Genomic DNA, 15,653 nt, shown 5'->3' with positions numbered 1-15,653 from the left:
CCTGTGTCCCAGTAACTGGAACTTTATGACAAACGTTAGAATCCTCTGTTTTGTCATGTGTGGTGCTGCATTTCTTTAATAGTCCTTGTGTAAAATGTTGAATACTGTGACTGTGAATATTTACTTAAAAATTGTAGGTTAGTGTTAATTATTGATAATACTATAGGAAAAAATTAGACATTAAGAAATCTACCAAATATTTCGATGAGAAGAAATCAGAGGTTTAAGAAATATACAGTATTGAGCAAAGCTCAGAGACCCCCATTCGATTATTTACCGTACAAGACCTGGTAGACACCAAAACGGTCCCCATCAGATAAACAGCACTTACATTTTTCATCTTTGAGACAGAGGAGGAAATCAAGCTGCTTCAGATCTAAAAACATCCACAGGTGTTTGTGTCCATCCTTCCACTGTGAGAAGATGACTCAGCGCTATGGGTCTGAAAGGATGTGTACCTGACAAGACGCTCTTAAAGGAGATGGACACATCAAACGAAGAAGCAGAACAATGGACTGACCACTCCAGACTCCAGACCTTAACACTGAGTGCTGAATGCTTGTGATTACTTGGATCATGAGGAGCAGAAAATGTAACCAACCAAGACTGAACTGAACTGGAGGTGTTGAAAAATATCCCTGCAGATTTCTTTGAGTCTCCTGAAAAAGAATAAAGACTGTGATGCAGGTACTGGATGGACACTATCTAACCTGCTCAGAAATATCTTCTGAAATTTCTGATGCTCCAGCACCCTCCTAGCTGCGACACAGAAGGATAACCGGTTTACATATTGTGTGTGTGTGTGTGTGTGTGTGTGTGTGTGTGTGTGTGTGTGTGTGTGCGCAAGTTTTGGTGGCCTTCTGCCTGATGGCCACTGGGACACGCTCCAGCACCCTCTCATTGCGACCCAGAAGAATAAGCGGTTTAGAAAATGTGTGTGTGTGACAATTCCTTTCCAAAACTGGATTTCAAAATATGATTGAAAGACACAGAGAAAATAAGACCTAACAGCCATGCAAGACCTGGTAGACCACCAAAACTGCCCCATCAGATAAATAGTATTTAACCCTTGTGTGGTTTTGATGTGTTAAAATCAATACAGCCATAAGAATTTATGTTCAATAAAAATATCAGATGTTTAAAACATCACAAGTGGTTCTCCTTTAGCAGCTGTAGCCAGTCAGCAGCCTGTCCATGTTGTTCACCCTTACATGCACGTACACACACACACACACACACACACACACAAACAGCAGGCCAATACTGGATACATATATTTTTTTAAGTTGTTGAGGCATTCTGTGTAATTTAATGTTAAATGTTTGTTTTCTACCTTTTTCAATGAAAAATGAACAATTCATACTTAATGGCTGTTTCTGTAATAGATTTAACTGAACAATAACACTATAAATAGCTTTTTCAATTGTTCTGCAATTTGTCATGCAAATTGCAAACTAGTCAAAGCAGATTCAATGGGCATTTTAATTTCATGAAAAACAGTAATATATTAACATAGTCTTTGTAGTGGGTACATGCCATGGCAGTGAAACATTTCTGTTATGGTTACTGATGCAAATTGTCCAGCCCACAACATGAATAAAACATGCTTGTAACAGCCTGTTTTCTGCATGTATTGTTTTAGTCTGAAGGTTACTATTTGTAGACATTATAGAAAATGTAGTAGAATAAAAAGTAGATGCGTTTTAACAATGACAGTTTGTACCAGAGTAAAAGGTACTTGTAAGAAGAGCAAGAACCAGAACATGCCAATGTTAAGCACTGAGGTAAATATTCTCATCACCACTGTTCTGCCATAACTGTGACCTGCATCATGTTAATGTATCATCTAAGTGGTCCACCCACTGATCTAATGGACTGCAGGAATATAAATGAACCATGTTCTTGCTGAAGTGTGACAGAGCATCAAAGCTCTCGTAGGAGGTCCGTCTGAGCAGACGACCCGGCCGCCCCGACAACGCCTGCTTTTGTTTGGTCCTTTCTCCGTCTCACATACACGCACACAAACACTTAACATCAGAGCAGTGAATCCAAACCACACAGGCGTAATCTCAGCCTTTAATCTGGCTCTATGTGCTATTTGATCTCACAAACTCTGCCTTTGTCCATTCCACTCTACTTTAGATTATAGCTTCAGTCAAAGGCGGGGAAGGAGGCCGAGTGCAAGTGGAAAAAAACAGAAGGCCGCAAGGTTCTGGATGCTAGTTTTGAGGTTACTGTGAGACAGAAGACCTGTTTAATGAGTGCAAATGAGGGAGGAGTGTTGAAAATCGTGGGAAAATCTGATTCATGGCTGCAAGCAGCAAAGGTCCAAGGTCCAGAAGTTGACTAATAAAGAGTGGTGCATAACAATTTGGCAAAAATCTCATGCAACCAGTGCATACAGACACTTTTTTGTGTTTTTCTTAGAAAGTTAGTGAAGCAGATCATCCACCCCCCAGGTTATAAATGAAACCTGAACCCAGGAAATGCAGCGCATCAGCTTCAAGGAATATATTTAGTTTTTATTTTTGGCCAAAAATTTTAGGCCCAGTACAGTAACACATTCCTTTGGAGTTTAATTATTAATCCAGAATAAAACCTTTATTCCTGTGACTATTGACTTGTAGTAATGAACAATACCAGAAGAGCTTTTTCTTTGAATGTCATGTTTGTAAGCATCTATAAACACATTTATAACAAGTTATAATGCATTCATAAGGCACTATAAACATGGTTATAAATCTTTATTAAAAAGAAATTGCACGTTATAGCCATGTTTATTATACATTATGAATTATTAATATAATGCATTATAAGTAGTGTTAACATGTTATACTGTCAGCTTGGAGAGTGTAAACTAAAGACAAATACAATGTTTATTTTTACCCTGGGATTTCCAGCATTATATATCCCACCATTGTTGCTGTCAGGGCTTTTCGGGGCTTCAGTCCTGAATATTCAGAAGCTCCAAACAGGCTGTCCAGCCTAGAATTACTGCTACAATGTGCTTTTCTTAACCAGCATCTCACTTTAAATGTTACATTACGTCACAGCAAACCAAGTACAACACATTAATGATGGCATCACTAGTTTAAAGTCTGACATTTGAGGCCTGTAATGTGCTTTATTGTGTGTTTTAGTGTTTCAGTAAATCCTTTAACTGGAAGCCTCACTCTTAACACTGGAGGAGGCTTTAGTACCGTATGCTTCACTTTACTTATAGTGGACTAATACAACTTACGAGCTCTTATAATTTGTTATGAACAGTACTTATAATGCATTAGCAATTCATAATGCATATGAAGCATGGCTATAACATGTAATGCATTTTATGAATATTTATAGCCATGGTTATGATGCCTTATGAATGCATTATAACATGTTATAAGCTTTCAGTTATAAGAAGCACTCAGCACTCTTTTATAACCTGGCTGGAATCTTTTATATAAGACGGAATCAGATCAAATGGAGCAAACAGAGTCAGTGAAGCATATTGCCAGTTAATCAAATATAACATTATTCTGCGACACTCTTTAATATGTTGATATTGATAAAACCTTCCATATTTGTACTCCTTTGAGACGAGGTCTGTGAGACTGTGTTTTGAACTCCCTTAGCTGCCATTATAAATAAAGCTGGAAGAAAGATCAGCTTGGCTAAGTTTCAAGCAGATAAATACGTATTACTCTGTGAACGTGTTATAACATATTTACTGCATGTCAAACAATTGAAATATGAAGTTAGTTGCTAGGTCATCTCACTTGACTCAGTTTATCAAAACACTGTATAAGCATTATCCCAAATTTGGTGGTAAATGGCTTTGCTGTCCCCATACCCCTAGCATACCGTACATAGCAGAAACATGTGAACTGAATCAAAAGTTCATCCACTTCAGCTACAGTGCTGTGCAAATGTGTGACGCCATTCTTCATTTGTTTAATTTATAGTCAAAACAAATGGCCACTAAGTACCACCAAGTTACTAATTTTTCAGAAGATATTTTAGATATGAAGATAATTCATTTCTTCTTAGCTAACCTGTTCAGAAATATCTTCTGAAATATCTGATGGGGGCAGTTTTGGTGGCCTTCTGCCTGATGACCACTGGGACAGGCTCCAGCACCCCCACTCACTGCGAATCAGAAGGATAAGCAGTTTAGAAGATATGTGTGTGTGTGTGTGTGTGTGTGTGTGTGTGTGATAATTAATTTCCAAAACTGGATTTAAAAAAAATTTAAAAGAAACAGACAAAATTAGAGTCTTGACAGCTGTGCAGGACCTGATAGACCACCAAAACTGGCCCCGTCAGATAAACAGTACTTAACCCCTGTGTGGTGATGTGTGGTGACCACTGAGTTTGTTACTCAGTGGTCTGCTGGACCAACCACATTGTTGTTTTTTTTTTTTTTTTTTATCATCAATACAGCCATATCAATTTATGTAAGAATACCAGATGTTTAAAATATCACAAGTGTCCAGCATAGGGACAGATGTAGCCAGTCATCAGCCTGTCCATGTTGTCCACCCTCACCCTCACACACACACATATACATATACAAACACACACACACACACACACACACACACACACACACAGACACACACACACACACACACACACACACACACACACACACACACACACACACATACACACACACACACAGCAGGTCATGTAGGAGGAGAACAGAGTGAAGGACACAGCACCTCCACACTTTCATTCCCCGCAGGTTCAGCCCAACACCACATGTAGTATAAATGTGTAGGGGATGAACAGAGTGAAGACAAAGACACTGAAAATGGGTTATTGTATATGTTCTTCACAGAAAATGTGCGACAGCCAAGGAATCGGAGGTTGAAATGATAATAAAACGCATCATTTTTTCTTTGAATTGAAAATGGGTCCTCAGACCTGAACACCACGCAAGGGTTAAAGCTTTCATCTTTGGGAGAGTGGAGAAAATCAAGCTCCACTCTAAAAGAACTAAATTTGCAAATCAAACAAAGAAGCTACTGGTGTTCTCAGAACAATGCACTGGCCGTCCCACCCACTGAGTGTGTTTGAGATTACCTGGATCATGGGAAGCAGAAGATGCAACCATCTTCTAAGATTGAACTTCGTAAGAATATCCCTGCAAGTTTCCAAACTTTTTTTTTGTTTGCGAACTGCCATCATTGGACAGCTGAACACACGCTGAGGAAAGCGCCAACCACCAGGTCTGTTTCACGCCAGCTAACAGACGACTGCACTGACTACCATCGCGTTGAGTGATGGGGAAGAAGAGGGGGCCATCCAACCCACCCAGAGAGTGAGGCCAATTGTGCTGTCTTCTACTCCTGGCCATGGATGGCTGGAGCATCACCAGGGATTGAACTCACAATCTCCTGATGACTTAATGGCTATTTTGATTGGAAGTTGAAATAAGGGTGGTCTCTGACTTTTACACAGTACTGTAATTCGTCTCTGTAATAGTCCTAGAGTATCAACTCTCATTGTTTAAAAACTATTGTGAGTCCTTTTAAAATACCACATTTTAGGACAAAATATAATCCACAAGCCAAAATCTAATAACACTGCTTTTGAAGAAACAGCCTGGGGGTGCGGGTGACACTGCTGATGTCACATTAGCTTTTTAAGGCATGGAAACAATGATAACTAAAAGATGCATTTTGCATCACATGTGAACGATTTCCAGTCTTTTTGAGTTCTGCAAATGCATTTTGATAAGTTTCATTGTGGAATAACAGTTCATTACTTTGCCTAGAAAGCAAAGCCAAGCATGCCATGGCCATGACATTGCCATTATCATGTTGTGTGCACTAGATCAAAAGGTGACCGATACCTAATAGGCCACCAAGTTAAGCTAAAAAAAGAAGTATCTTTGCACTCAGAAGGTGATCTACACTCATTGGCTTTAGCCTCAGATACTCCACCTACAGAGGAACATAGACTGCCGGATTTAGATTTTGCACTAAGGTGGCCACAACTGGATTTTGACAGTTGCATTCTCATTCGTCTTGCAAGCCAGATTTTGTTTAGTCTCAGAAAGTATGGTGCCTTTCATCCCTTGACTACGGTGGTGTGATGCAAATTCAGAAAACACTGTCATCAATTTGACTAGACCCGAACTACATTTCACAGACATCACACTCAGAAAAGACTTTCATCAACATGAACTGCATTTAACGAACATGCTGCAAGTACAGAAAACACTGCAATGCCAGTCACAACACAACGCAAGTGAGCCACAGCACTACGGAGGTGAACCTAATATGATGGGAGTGAGACACACAACAATGGAATTGAACCACAACACAACATAAATGAGCAACAGCATGACAGTTCTTTCAGGAACTGGTTGTAAAGACCCTGCATTGACTTCTGGAATCAACTTTTATTCACAAGCCGTGAAACGCTGATGAGAATTTGGTGTAGACTGGGATTTTTGACACCGCTGGTCAACCCGTATGACCATATGCTTTGATATACCTGCAGATTCAAAAAGTTTAAATGGCTCCATGTTCTGTGAAAGTCCTCCAGAAACATTTCTGTTATGTGTGACTGACTCTGCAGCTCGTCTGAAGTTGCATGTGTTTTCTGTATGTGCAGCTCATTTGTGAAATGTACCGTTGGGGTCATCACTTTGATAAGTGCTTTCTGAGTTTGCAGAGCCTCTATGAATTTACAGTGTGTTTTGTTATTCAGTTGAGTGCAGTGCATGTTTTCATTTTGATTAAAGTGTTTTCTGCTTTTGTAGCTCTTTTTTTGTTATTTGCAGTATGTTGTATCTATCAATCAATCAATCAATCAATCAATCAATCAATCAATCAATCAATCAGTCAGTCAGTCAGTCAGTCAGTCAGTCAGTCAGTCAGTCAGTCAGTCAGTCAGTCAGTCAGTCAGTCTATCTATCTATCTATCTATCTATCTATCTATCTATCTATCTATCTATCTATCTAGCTTCTTAGTGTGTCTAAGAACTGCGTCTACTTTGACACAACATAGTCACTTGTGAGAATTCTTGGCCACAAGTTATGAAAAGTATACTCATAATTTGTGGCTACAGGTTTAAAAGATTTAGCTACATCATGCACAGCATATTTTAGTAGCTGTAATATGTGGGCGCAACATATTAATAGTCATTTGCCATGCCAGTTCCCCAGGCTCCATAGGGGTCAGGCAGGCAGCATGAATAAGAATTTGAAATGGCCGACAGATCTACGGGGATCATCAGGTAACGCACTAATTTGGCGCCCAGCAGCTGCCGCTCTTTAATATGTTCATTAGGCGGGGGCTCCTTTGAGCAAGTGCTTCAGCTCGAGAGCTCTTCAATCAACAGCCTGAGATTTTTGCTTTCTCTCTGTGTGTGTCCCTCATCTCTCAGCTTGCTTTTCACTCAGCTCTGTACACACCGCCAGAACGCAAATAATTTCTAGTATTGTGTTGGAGATTGGACGCTTTGTTTGGCCTGTTTTTGTCACAGGTTGTACAGAGGCTTTCAAGACGGCTACTGCGTGTTGAGGTCTTCCCAGTCTTCTGTAAGATGTGGTGGTGCAAACAGATTAGCACTTAGTCATGCTGTTTCAGTCGTGAGTAGAGTGGTTTTCCTGTCTTTCCTGCGTTGGTCTTTGGCTTTAAGGCACATCTTTTAAACATCAGTGTGGATAAGGCTAGTATTAGAGTCAGGGTCGCGTTAGAAGTAAAATTGAGGTCAGATGACGTCATAAATGCACTATTCATTCAAGCTACCTCAGCCTGTTTACAAAAAATATCTGGTGGTTTTCCAGTCGTGACCAAATTCAGCCGTGCTACTAGTATCTCACTCTACTACGAATATAAAACACTAAGCTTTAATATTCATGTGCTTCCAGAGCCCTTTATTAGCTGCACAGTTTGATGTGAAATGCTTTGCTTCAGAATTGTTCACGGCGGTGGTGGTAGGAACCAGACGTCTGAAGCATTTAAAGCCACTAAGAGCTCCTTTACAGAAAGACATTACTAGGAAATGGGTCTGATGTCTGAGGCATTGTTTGTTTAATATGTTATCTGTAACCAGGGAGCAAAATCCAGACGTGTGCAGATTAGGATAATAAGATGAGGTTTATTCTCACCTTACAAGGAGTACAAGGATGGGTCAAACCCAGAAGGTGCAGCAGGATCACAAGGGTGATCATAACATCTAGCGGTCAAAACAAAAGGGGCAGGCAGAAGACGTAGTCACAGGTCAGGCAAAAGGGTTCCAAAAGCTCACAGCAATGGTCCAAGGCAAAGATACAAAAAGGGGCAATCAGAAAACGAGATAACGTGTGAACACAATCAGAAAAACCACTCAGTAAATTCAGCAAGAATCAATACTTCACACTGACTGATTCTAAAGCCTGGGCTTATAAACTGTCTGCTTAGAACATGTGATATACAGACACAGGTGAAGCACATCAGTAATCTGGTGATTGTGATCGCTGATAAGTCAGCATAACAGAGTCATGTATAACAGAATTCATGTGATCCCCATTGGGATTGTGGGTGGTGTGGTCCGATTCGGACTCCGAGTCAAAGGGAAGGTACGCAGCCACGTCCTGGAGGAGTTTGGGAAATGCAGTCCGTTTCGATCTGCGATTTGGTCTGAGGTGTGACATTATGATCATTTTAAGATCAGATTTTGGCCTGAAATACATTTTAGAAGGCAAAGAAGTACACCTTCATGTAAAGAAAAGAGTCCCCTCAAAAAAAAAAAAAAATTCAGATGAAACACTATTTTACCATTACCAATTTAAAAAATGCAAAATTCACTGGCCAGTAAATTGGTAGTAAATAAAGTGGCTGTATTTGTGTTATAAATGTCGAGACCCCGGGTTCCTGTCAGCACCACTGTAAAGAAATCAGAGTCAGCTTCTCTACAGTGAACTTCAAATCAAATTACTTTGAATGACTTTGTTTCTCAGCATTTGAATTATGCAGACATTTTCTAAAATTTCTTAGATGGTTTCTGACACTGTATGACATACTGTTATCAATAAAAATGGACAAAAATTTGGACAAAATTCACTCCAAATGGCTCCTACTACCGTTTGTAGCTTTGCAGCATAATTTTGTTCATTTTTATGGATTTGTAATTATGCATGTTTTTTTACGCTTGCCGTAAACCACATGAGCATATTTAATTAATACCCATGTATTGTGTGAACACCAGGGGTTCTCAACCTTTTCCACCAGTGGGCTCATCTGTTTATGACTACAAAGCACAGAGCACTTTTCCACTTATGTTTTTAGTTGACACTACTGGCCCAGTACGAAGTACTGCCTCCCCTCCAGTACAGGACCACTAGAGGGTGCTTCACGGCCCACTGGTGGTCCGTGGCCCACAGGTTAAGAAACACTGATTTAGCCAGGCAGTTTTTACTATAGAAGGAGGGGGGCTTTCTTTTGTCTTAGTTCTGTGTTGGTGGTCGACCGAAGGCCAAAAAGACAGTATGGAAATAAAGAAGAAAACTGCATTTGAAATCCAGCTTTTTAAAATGTATTTTATAACATCACACAGTATTTTGTTCCTGAAATACTGTCAGAATACAGTGTTAGAAGGAAAATAAGAATTTATTTAATGCACAGTATAAAAACACTAGTTGAGGGCGTTGGTTTAAGGTTACTTTCTGGTGGGCCAAATCAAAGCTCACGAGCCCATGTTGGCCAGTGGGTGACACTTTGGGCAGCCCTGCACTGTAATAACTGGTGGAGAATAAGCTTCCTGTACTTGTTAGCTACATTAGCCTCATAGCTCCATGCAAAACTCCGAGCAAACCCTCCAACAAGTAGTAATCAGCAGCAACAAGGTCCCAGCATGTTTGCATTTTCTTTGGTCCACAAACCCAGGTGGCTCCTCATGAAGCTGCTTGAGACGAACATCAAGAGTGTGTAAAACTGCATCAAGGCTAAAGGGGGCTACTCTGAGGAGCCTGGAATAGGTTCCAAAATAGAAGATAATTTTGCCATTCTTAGCTTTCATGTCTGAAGAATCTACTGCTGACGGCCTTCGCAACTGCCAACACTGTAGTGAAATGTTGGAACTAGGCCTGCAGCAAACGCCTGTTTTCATTACTAATTAGCTGGCCCTTTATGACCTCAATTAATCAATTAGTTGGGAAATAAAAACCTGCAGATATTAGTCTGGTAATAATGTTTCATTTAACGAGTTAAACACACAAGGACAGTTCTTTCTTTATAAAAACACACATCCAGCATATCTTCGTATTCATATGAAAGGGCACAGCAACCGATTTTCAGCATTGCTTCTGAAAACTCTACTCTTGAATGGTGGCAGTCCAAGATAGGCTGCTTCTGTATTTCTCCTCTGAGGATCAATCGAAAAAATGAATGAAAAGGCTTCTGTGTGATCAGTAGCATCATGTAATGACATTTGATATTACAGATAACACACTAACAGTGTAGACATCAGCCCTGTCAGATGCAGAGACCTAAGGCAGCTCATCACATGTAAAATGGTGATAACCACACGTGTGATGTTGGTGTTTTCAAGTATAAACGTTATCAGTTCACCTTCAGAAACTGAAACAGAGTCTTAAACGTCTCATTGACCTAAAGCTTTGTGTTCATGCGGACGTGAGGCCAAAACCTGGGGGAAATACTAAAGATGTCCCAGCTAGTCTGGGTGCATTAGCATACAGGTTAACTGTTCAGCCACGCAGTTCAGACCAGCGGTTTCACAGTTCAGCTCATCTTTCAGCCAGCGCTGCTTATTCCATCTGCTACACTAAAACACAGCTGAAAAACAGCCTTTTGACAGTTTTATTAAGATATTAGTATCTCACCAATCATCTCTGGGTTTCTGGCATGAATGTTTTACTCTTTCACATACTCACACCTGAAAGTTGTGTTGCCAACTGATCTCGGTTTTATGGGAATATGGGAAATCATCTTTTTAGATGACATCAAAGTGAAGTGTTTTCATGGTTTGAATTTTTGGGGTATTGCACGGCACTGTAATGCAGGTTCTGTCAACTGTATTGGCAGGTGATGTAAATGGGAAGCAAAGGTGTCAAGACGACTGATCAATCACATGATTTATTGCCAACAATTTTTTTACTATCAGTGTTATTGATTCCATATTTATGAATTTACTTATTTTTTCTCATCACTCTTGTCTACCATGTTTGTGATATTATATTTAATGGGTGGCAGTGTGGGTGATGGGTTTATATGGACCATGCTGCAATCCTACTGTAAAAAAATAAATATTCGGATCTTATATACATATATATACTTATATTTACAAGGGTTATGCTATAATCTGTTTAAACTCAAGGCAGAAATCATCATTTATAGAGTACTTTCTATTGAGAGGTGTCTGTCACGAACCCTAACAGTAAGAGTTTATTTGGATAGTCCACTTTAGATGCTTCGGTGATACCGAAGTTTACTTTGAAGTTACATCCAACTAAATGTCTACTAAATTGATATCATTTTCTTTAACCCTGGCTCTAATCCTAACCCTAACGTTAAGCTCAACCCAAACCCTAAACCCAACCCAGGGTGGTCCAAATCCTAACCCTATCCCCACCACTGTTCAGAATCAACTGAGTTTCAACAGATAGTTTAACAATTTGAAGATCTATAGATAATCTATTGGTGGCTGTAGTGGATTATCCAAATAAAATGACACCGAACCCCAAATTTATTTTATAAGATATGAAAAATAGTAAAGACTGTCTGTCATGAAGTCACTCACATTACTTTTTACTTCTTCTCTTTTGCTCATGATTTGAGGTGTCGTACCGGGCCAGGCAGGGGATGACGCGCTGTGCCCTCGGGAAGATGGCAGCTGTGTGGGTTTTAGCCTTCCTCCTCTACGGCCCCGCCATACTGCTGTGGGAGAAAGTCACTGGGGAGAGCCATGTGCCGGAAGACGAGTGCTTTGCCGAGTTCTTCTACACCTGGTACTTCTTGCTCTGCGCCTCCACGCTGGAGTTTTTCTTCCCTTTCCTGTCCGTGGCCTTCTTCAACCTCAGCATCTACCGCAGCATCCGGGAGAGGAGGCTGCGGCACCAGCAAGAGATGGGTTCAACGCAGACTACTGTGACGTCTACGAAGCGAGAGAGACTCCGCTTGGCCACCTACATCTGCCGAAGCTCTTTCATTCTCAAAAAGAAAAAGGCCAGTGAGGATGGAGACAAAAGCTCTGAACTCTGCTCCTCTTCCACTGCGGTGGGACACAGCGACAGTCTGTCCGTGCGAAGCAGTCAGTGTACCCGCCTAATACAGGATAAGAAAATTGCCAAATCCCTGGCTATAATCGTCTGTGTGTTCGCCGTGTGCTGGGCACCGTACACACTCTTGATGATCATACGTGCTGCCTGCAGGGGGCAGTGCGTTTCACACCACTGGTATGAGGTGACCTTCTGGTTGCTTTGGTTGAACTCAGCCATCAACCCCTTCCTCTACCCTCTCTGCCACAGCAGCTTCCGCAGGGCCTTTGCTAAGATCCTTTGTCCCAAGCAGAGGTCCACTCAGGCTCCATCAGATCATCATTTGAACACTCCGAGATAGTCTGCGACAGGACACACGTTTCAGGCCGAGGACACAATAGCTACCTTTTCTTATAAACTAAAGGATCAACAGCCGGCCTGTACGTTTTGTTACATTTGATGTTGACAAGATTTAAAGCAAGTCTGGTAGAAAATGAAATGCTGCCAAATGCCTAATGTAGCTAATCAGCCAAGACACATTTGTTGTCTGAAGTTTGCTTCTTTAGTTTTGCACTTGAGCTACGAGGCCAGTATAGCTAACAATCCGCAAGGTTAGCAGTGTGTGAGTCAACGATGCATAGATCATGATTTTTTTTATGGCCGAATCCAAATTCTTTACAGACTTTTTTTAAACCAAAGTTCACACTCTATAAAAACGATTCACTATTTAAAATAAATAAGTAGCTACAGCCAGATGGGAGTCCAAGAGAACACAGTTGGCCTCTCTTAGCCAGCACAGGGGTCTGTTAGCTGACATAACGGATTTGGTGCCTTTTTAGCGCTGGTGGTATCGTGTGCTTGGGAGAATCCTAACTAGTGGGTGAAATTGGATATGACTAAATTGTGGAGAAAACTGGGGAATAAATGAATAAATAAATAAAGAAGTTTGTTAAAGTTTGAGCTGTTTTACATTTTACAACATGACTTTTACATTCGGTTAACTTATTATTCAATGTTCAATGCACTCAAAACAGTATCGCAAACTGGCATTTTAATTTCTGAAACGAAAAATCATAAAGACGACTCAGACCTTTAATTCAGTGTTATCAAACTCCAGGCTTGGAGCCACTGCACTGTATAGCTTAGTGTTTTTCTCTGCTGTTCACACCTCGTTCAGCTCATGAAGGGATTAATTAGCTGATAATATCAGAAACCAGGGAAACCACAATCATGCAGTGCAGGGGTCGCAGGACTGGAGCTGAACTCTGCACTAACTGCACTAGCAAGCTTACAGAATCACGTCTGTCGAAACACGGCGTAGTTTTCCGACCTCGACAGCCAGTCTTATATTTAACGTTTCTGTTCCTCCATTCAAACGTCATGTAAATCTCCAGAAACAGAGAGTAAAGTTACACCGGCTGTTTGCAGCTCCGTTAGCGGGACGACTGATCATCTCTCGACTGTGAACATTAGTTAAAGTTCTCTAAAGGCTTGCATTGTTCACATCTCTGTTAATTAGCTGATGTCGTTACCTTCCTATGATGACAGAGTGTTTTCTCCTCCTTAATCAGCACCATGGGATCCTTGACTCACCCTGACGTGAAGAGCCGGTGGGCTTCTGTGCTTTTAAATGCTTTGAGGGACACTTCAGAATAGGGAGAGGGGCTGTGTAGGAGATAAATATAAACGTCAGAAAAAACACTGATTAGGTTGCTTTTCTACCAGTTTAAGTGGAACCAGGAGTTCTAGGTAAACTGTATATAACTTTTTTTATCTAAGCCAGAAATTCAGTCCCAAATATGGCGGCCACAACAGAGAAATCACGTGAATGAACCACTAGGATATTTAGTAAAGTTAAAACAGTGGTTGTTGTATGTCTTGATGAGAAAAGTTGTTTATACTTTAGTCTATATTCAAGTGTGTTATAGTGACAGAAACTCCATAAGCATTTCTATTTGGGACTACTTAACATCTACATGCAGCTTGAGGCAAGCATGTAACTACTAATGCTAATGAAATCTATATAGACAAAGGTAATTTAGCATAGCTAAAAAACTGTAGCAGTCATCTTCACTGTTAGAAATAAACGTACTGCTCAGGTACGTGATTCATTCATCAAGGTACAAACACTGTAAGTGTACCCTAAAGGTACAGCAGTGGTTTTAAGGTCCGAGGGTTGACCTTACATGAGTTTTTCCCAGTGGAAACGTAGATATTTGTACCTTTTCATAACCAAATGTTTTAAATCAGACCATTAAAATAAAAGCCTGGAGGTGAGACGGGAAGTGTGGAGTCAGTACATCTTGGATTCTGGTTCAGTTATGTTCCCTGACCAAAGGTACTGGGATGTACCCCTGAGGGTACCACTACAGTGACAAGGGGGGTACTGCCCAGTGACAGTCTCATACCTTTTTTTTGAGTGTTGAAGCCTGAATGTTGTATGTACTTTTGTCTGTTTGAGATGTCCTAACAACTCCAGCGTGTGACGATTTAGGCCTGCAATTTGCAGTGAATAGACAGACTAAGCTCCCATTACATGTTAGCTTCGTTAGCCTCGTAACTCGGGTACAAAACTACAGAAGCAAACTTCAGACACCACATATGTCTTGGCTGATCAACTCTATTTGGGGTGGAAGGAAACTTGTATACTTGATTGTTCACCAAACTAATGATTAGTCTTGTTTTGCAACAGCTAAAATAAAACCTCTGTGTTGTCACATGCATGTACATATTATAAAACAGGATTACCAAATACCTATTAGCATTATCTTGCTTTTAGAGATAGCATAGAGTCTGAGATCTCCAGCATGCACTGTATTGTTCGTTCCTTATGTTACATCTCTTTGAGTTCAGCTGTCCGTTGTTGGCAGTGTGTTAAATGCTAACACTTGACTAGTTGAAACAGAAGGAGTCCTATGGCACACTTCTGTCTGCAAATGCACTTTATTTATGTATTTTTGAGGCCCTAGTTGATGTATTTGGGATAAATCATCAGTGCTGATGATTTACTGTTTAAATCCTAATCGATTCAGCATTTTAGGAAGTGAAATTTATTTATTGCAAATATTATTAAAATATGACCTATTAGATTATTTTTGTCGAGTCAAAAATCAATCTACACTTAAATGAATAAGACCTGTCTGTATGTAATGTTCACTTAGTATAAAATAATGTTCAAATTACACAGATTAATGTTTATTCAGGTCTGTGAAAACTATGTTTGGAGGACCCTGACCGAGTCCAGTGTTTTTAAGTGTAGTCTGTGATTGTATCGCCACCTTGTGGTGGAGTGATGTTCACATGCTGTACTGAATTTGTGTGCTGTAGGGTTGGCTGCGCTTTCCAAACTCCGTAGGTCCTCTGAAAACGCTGGTTTCTTAATCACCCGCTTCTGTTCCACCTTAAGTGGTGGAGCACATAACTGCTGCACCATTTAAGGTGGAACGGAAAAGTCTA

At 40.4% G+C, this 15,653-nt stretch overlaps 1 protein-coding gene across 1 annotated transcript in view; it reads left to right on the top strand.

Annotated features, from left to right (window-relative positions):
- LOC108436859 (histamine H3 receptor) overlaps nucleotides 1-14,311 on the top strand; it is a 39,764-nt gene extending 25,453 nt beyond the window's left edge. The window contains exon 3 of the mRNA XM_017713577.2: nucleotides 11,779-14,311. Within this exon, the coding sequence (XP_017569066.1) occupies nucleotides 11,779-12,558 (780 nt within the window). The 3' untranslated portion in view covers nucleotides 12,559-14,311. The remainder of the gene's footprint in view (nucleotides 1-11,778) is intronic.
- The last annotated feature ends 1,342 nt before the right edge of the window (nucleotides 14,312-15,653 follow it).

Source organism: Pygocentrus nattereri, chromosome 2 (genome assembly GCF_015220715.1).
Source record: "Pygocentrus nattereri isolate fPygNat1 chromosome 2, fPygNat1.pri, whole genome shotgun sequence".
NCBI lineage: Eukaryota > Metazoa > Chordata > Actinopteri > Characiformes > Serrasalmidae > Pygocentrus > Pygocentrus nattereri.
The sequence above is the reverse complement of the archived record's forward strand: the minus strand, read 5'-3'. Positions and strand labels throughout refer to the sequence as shown.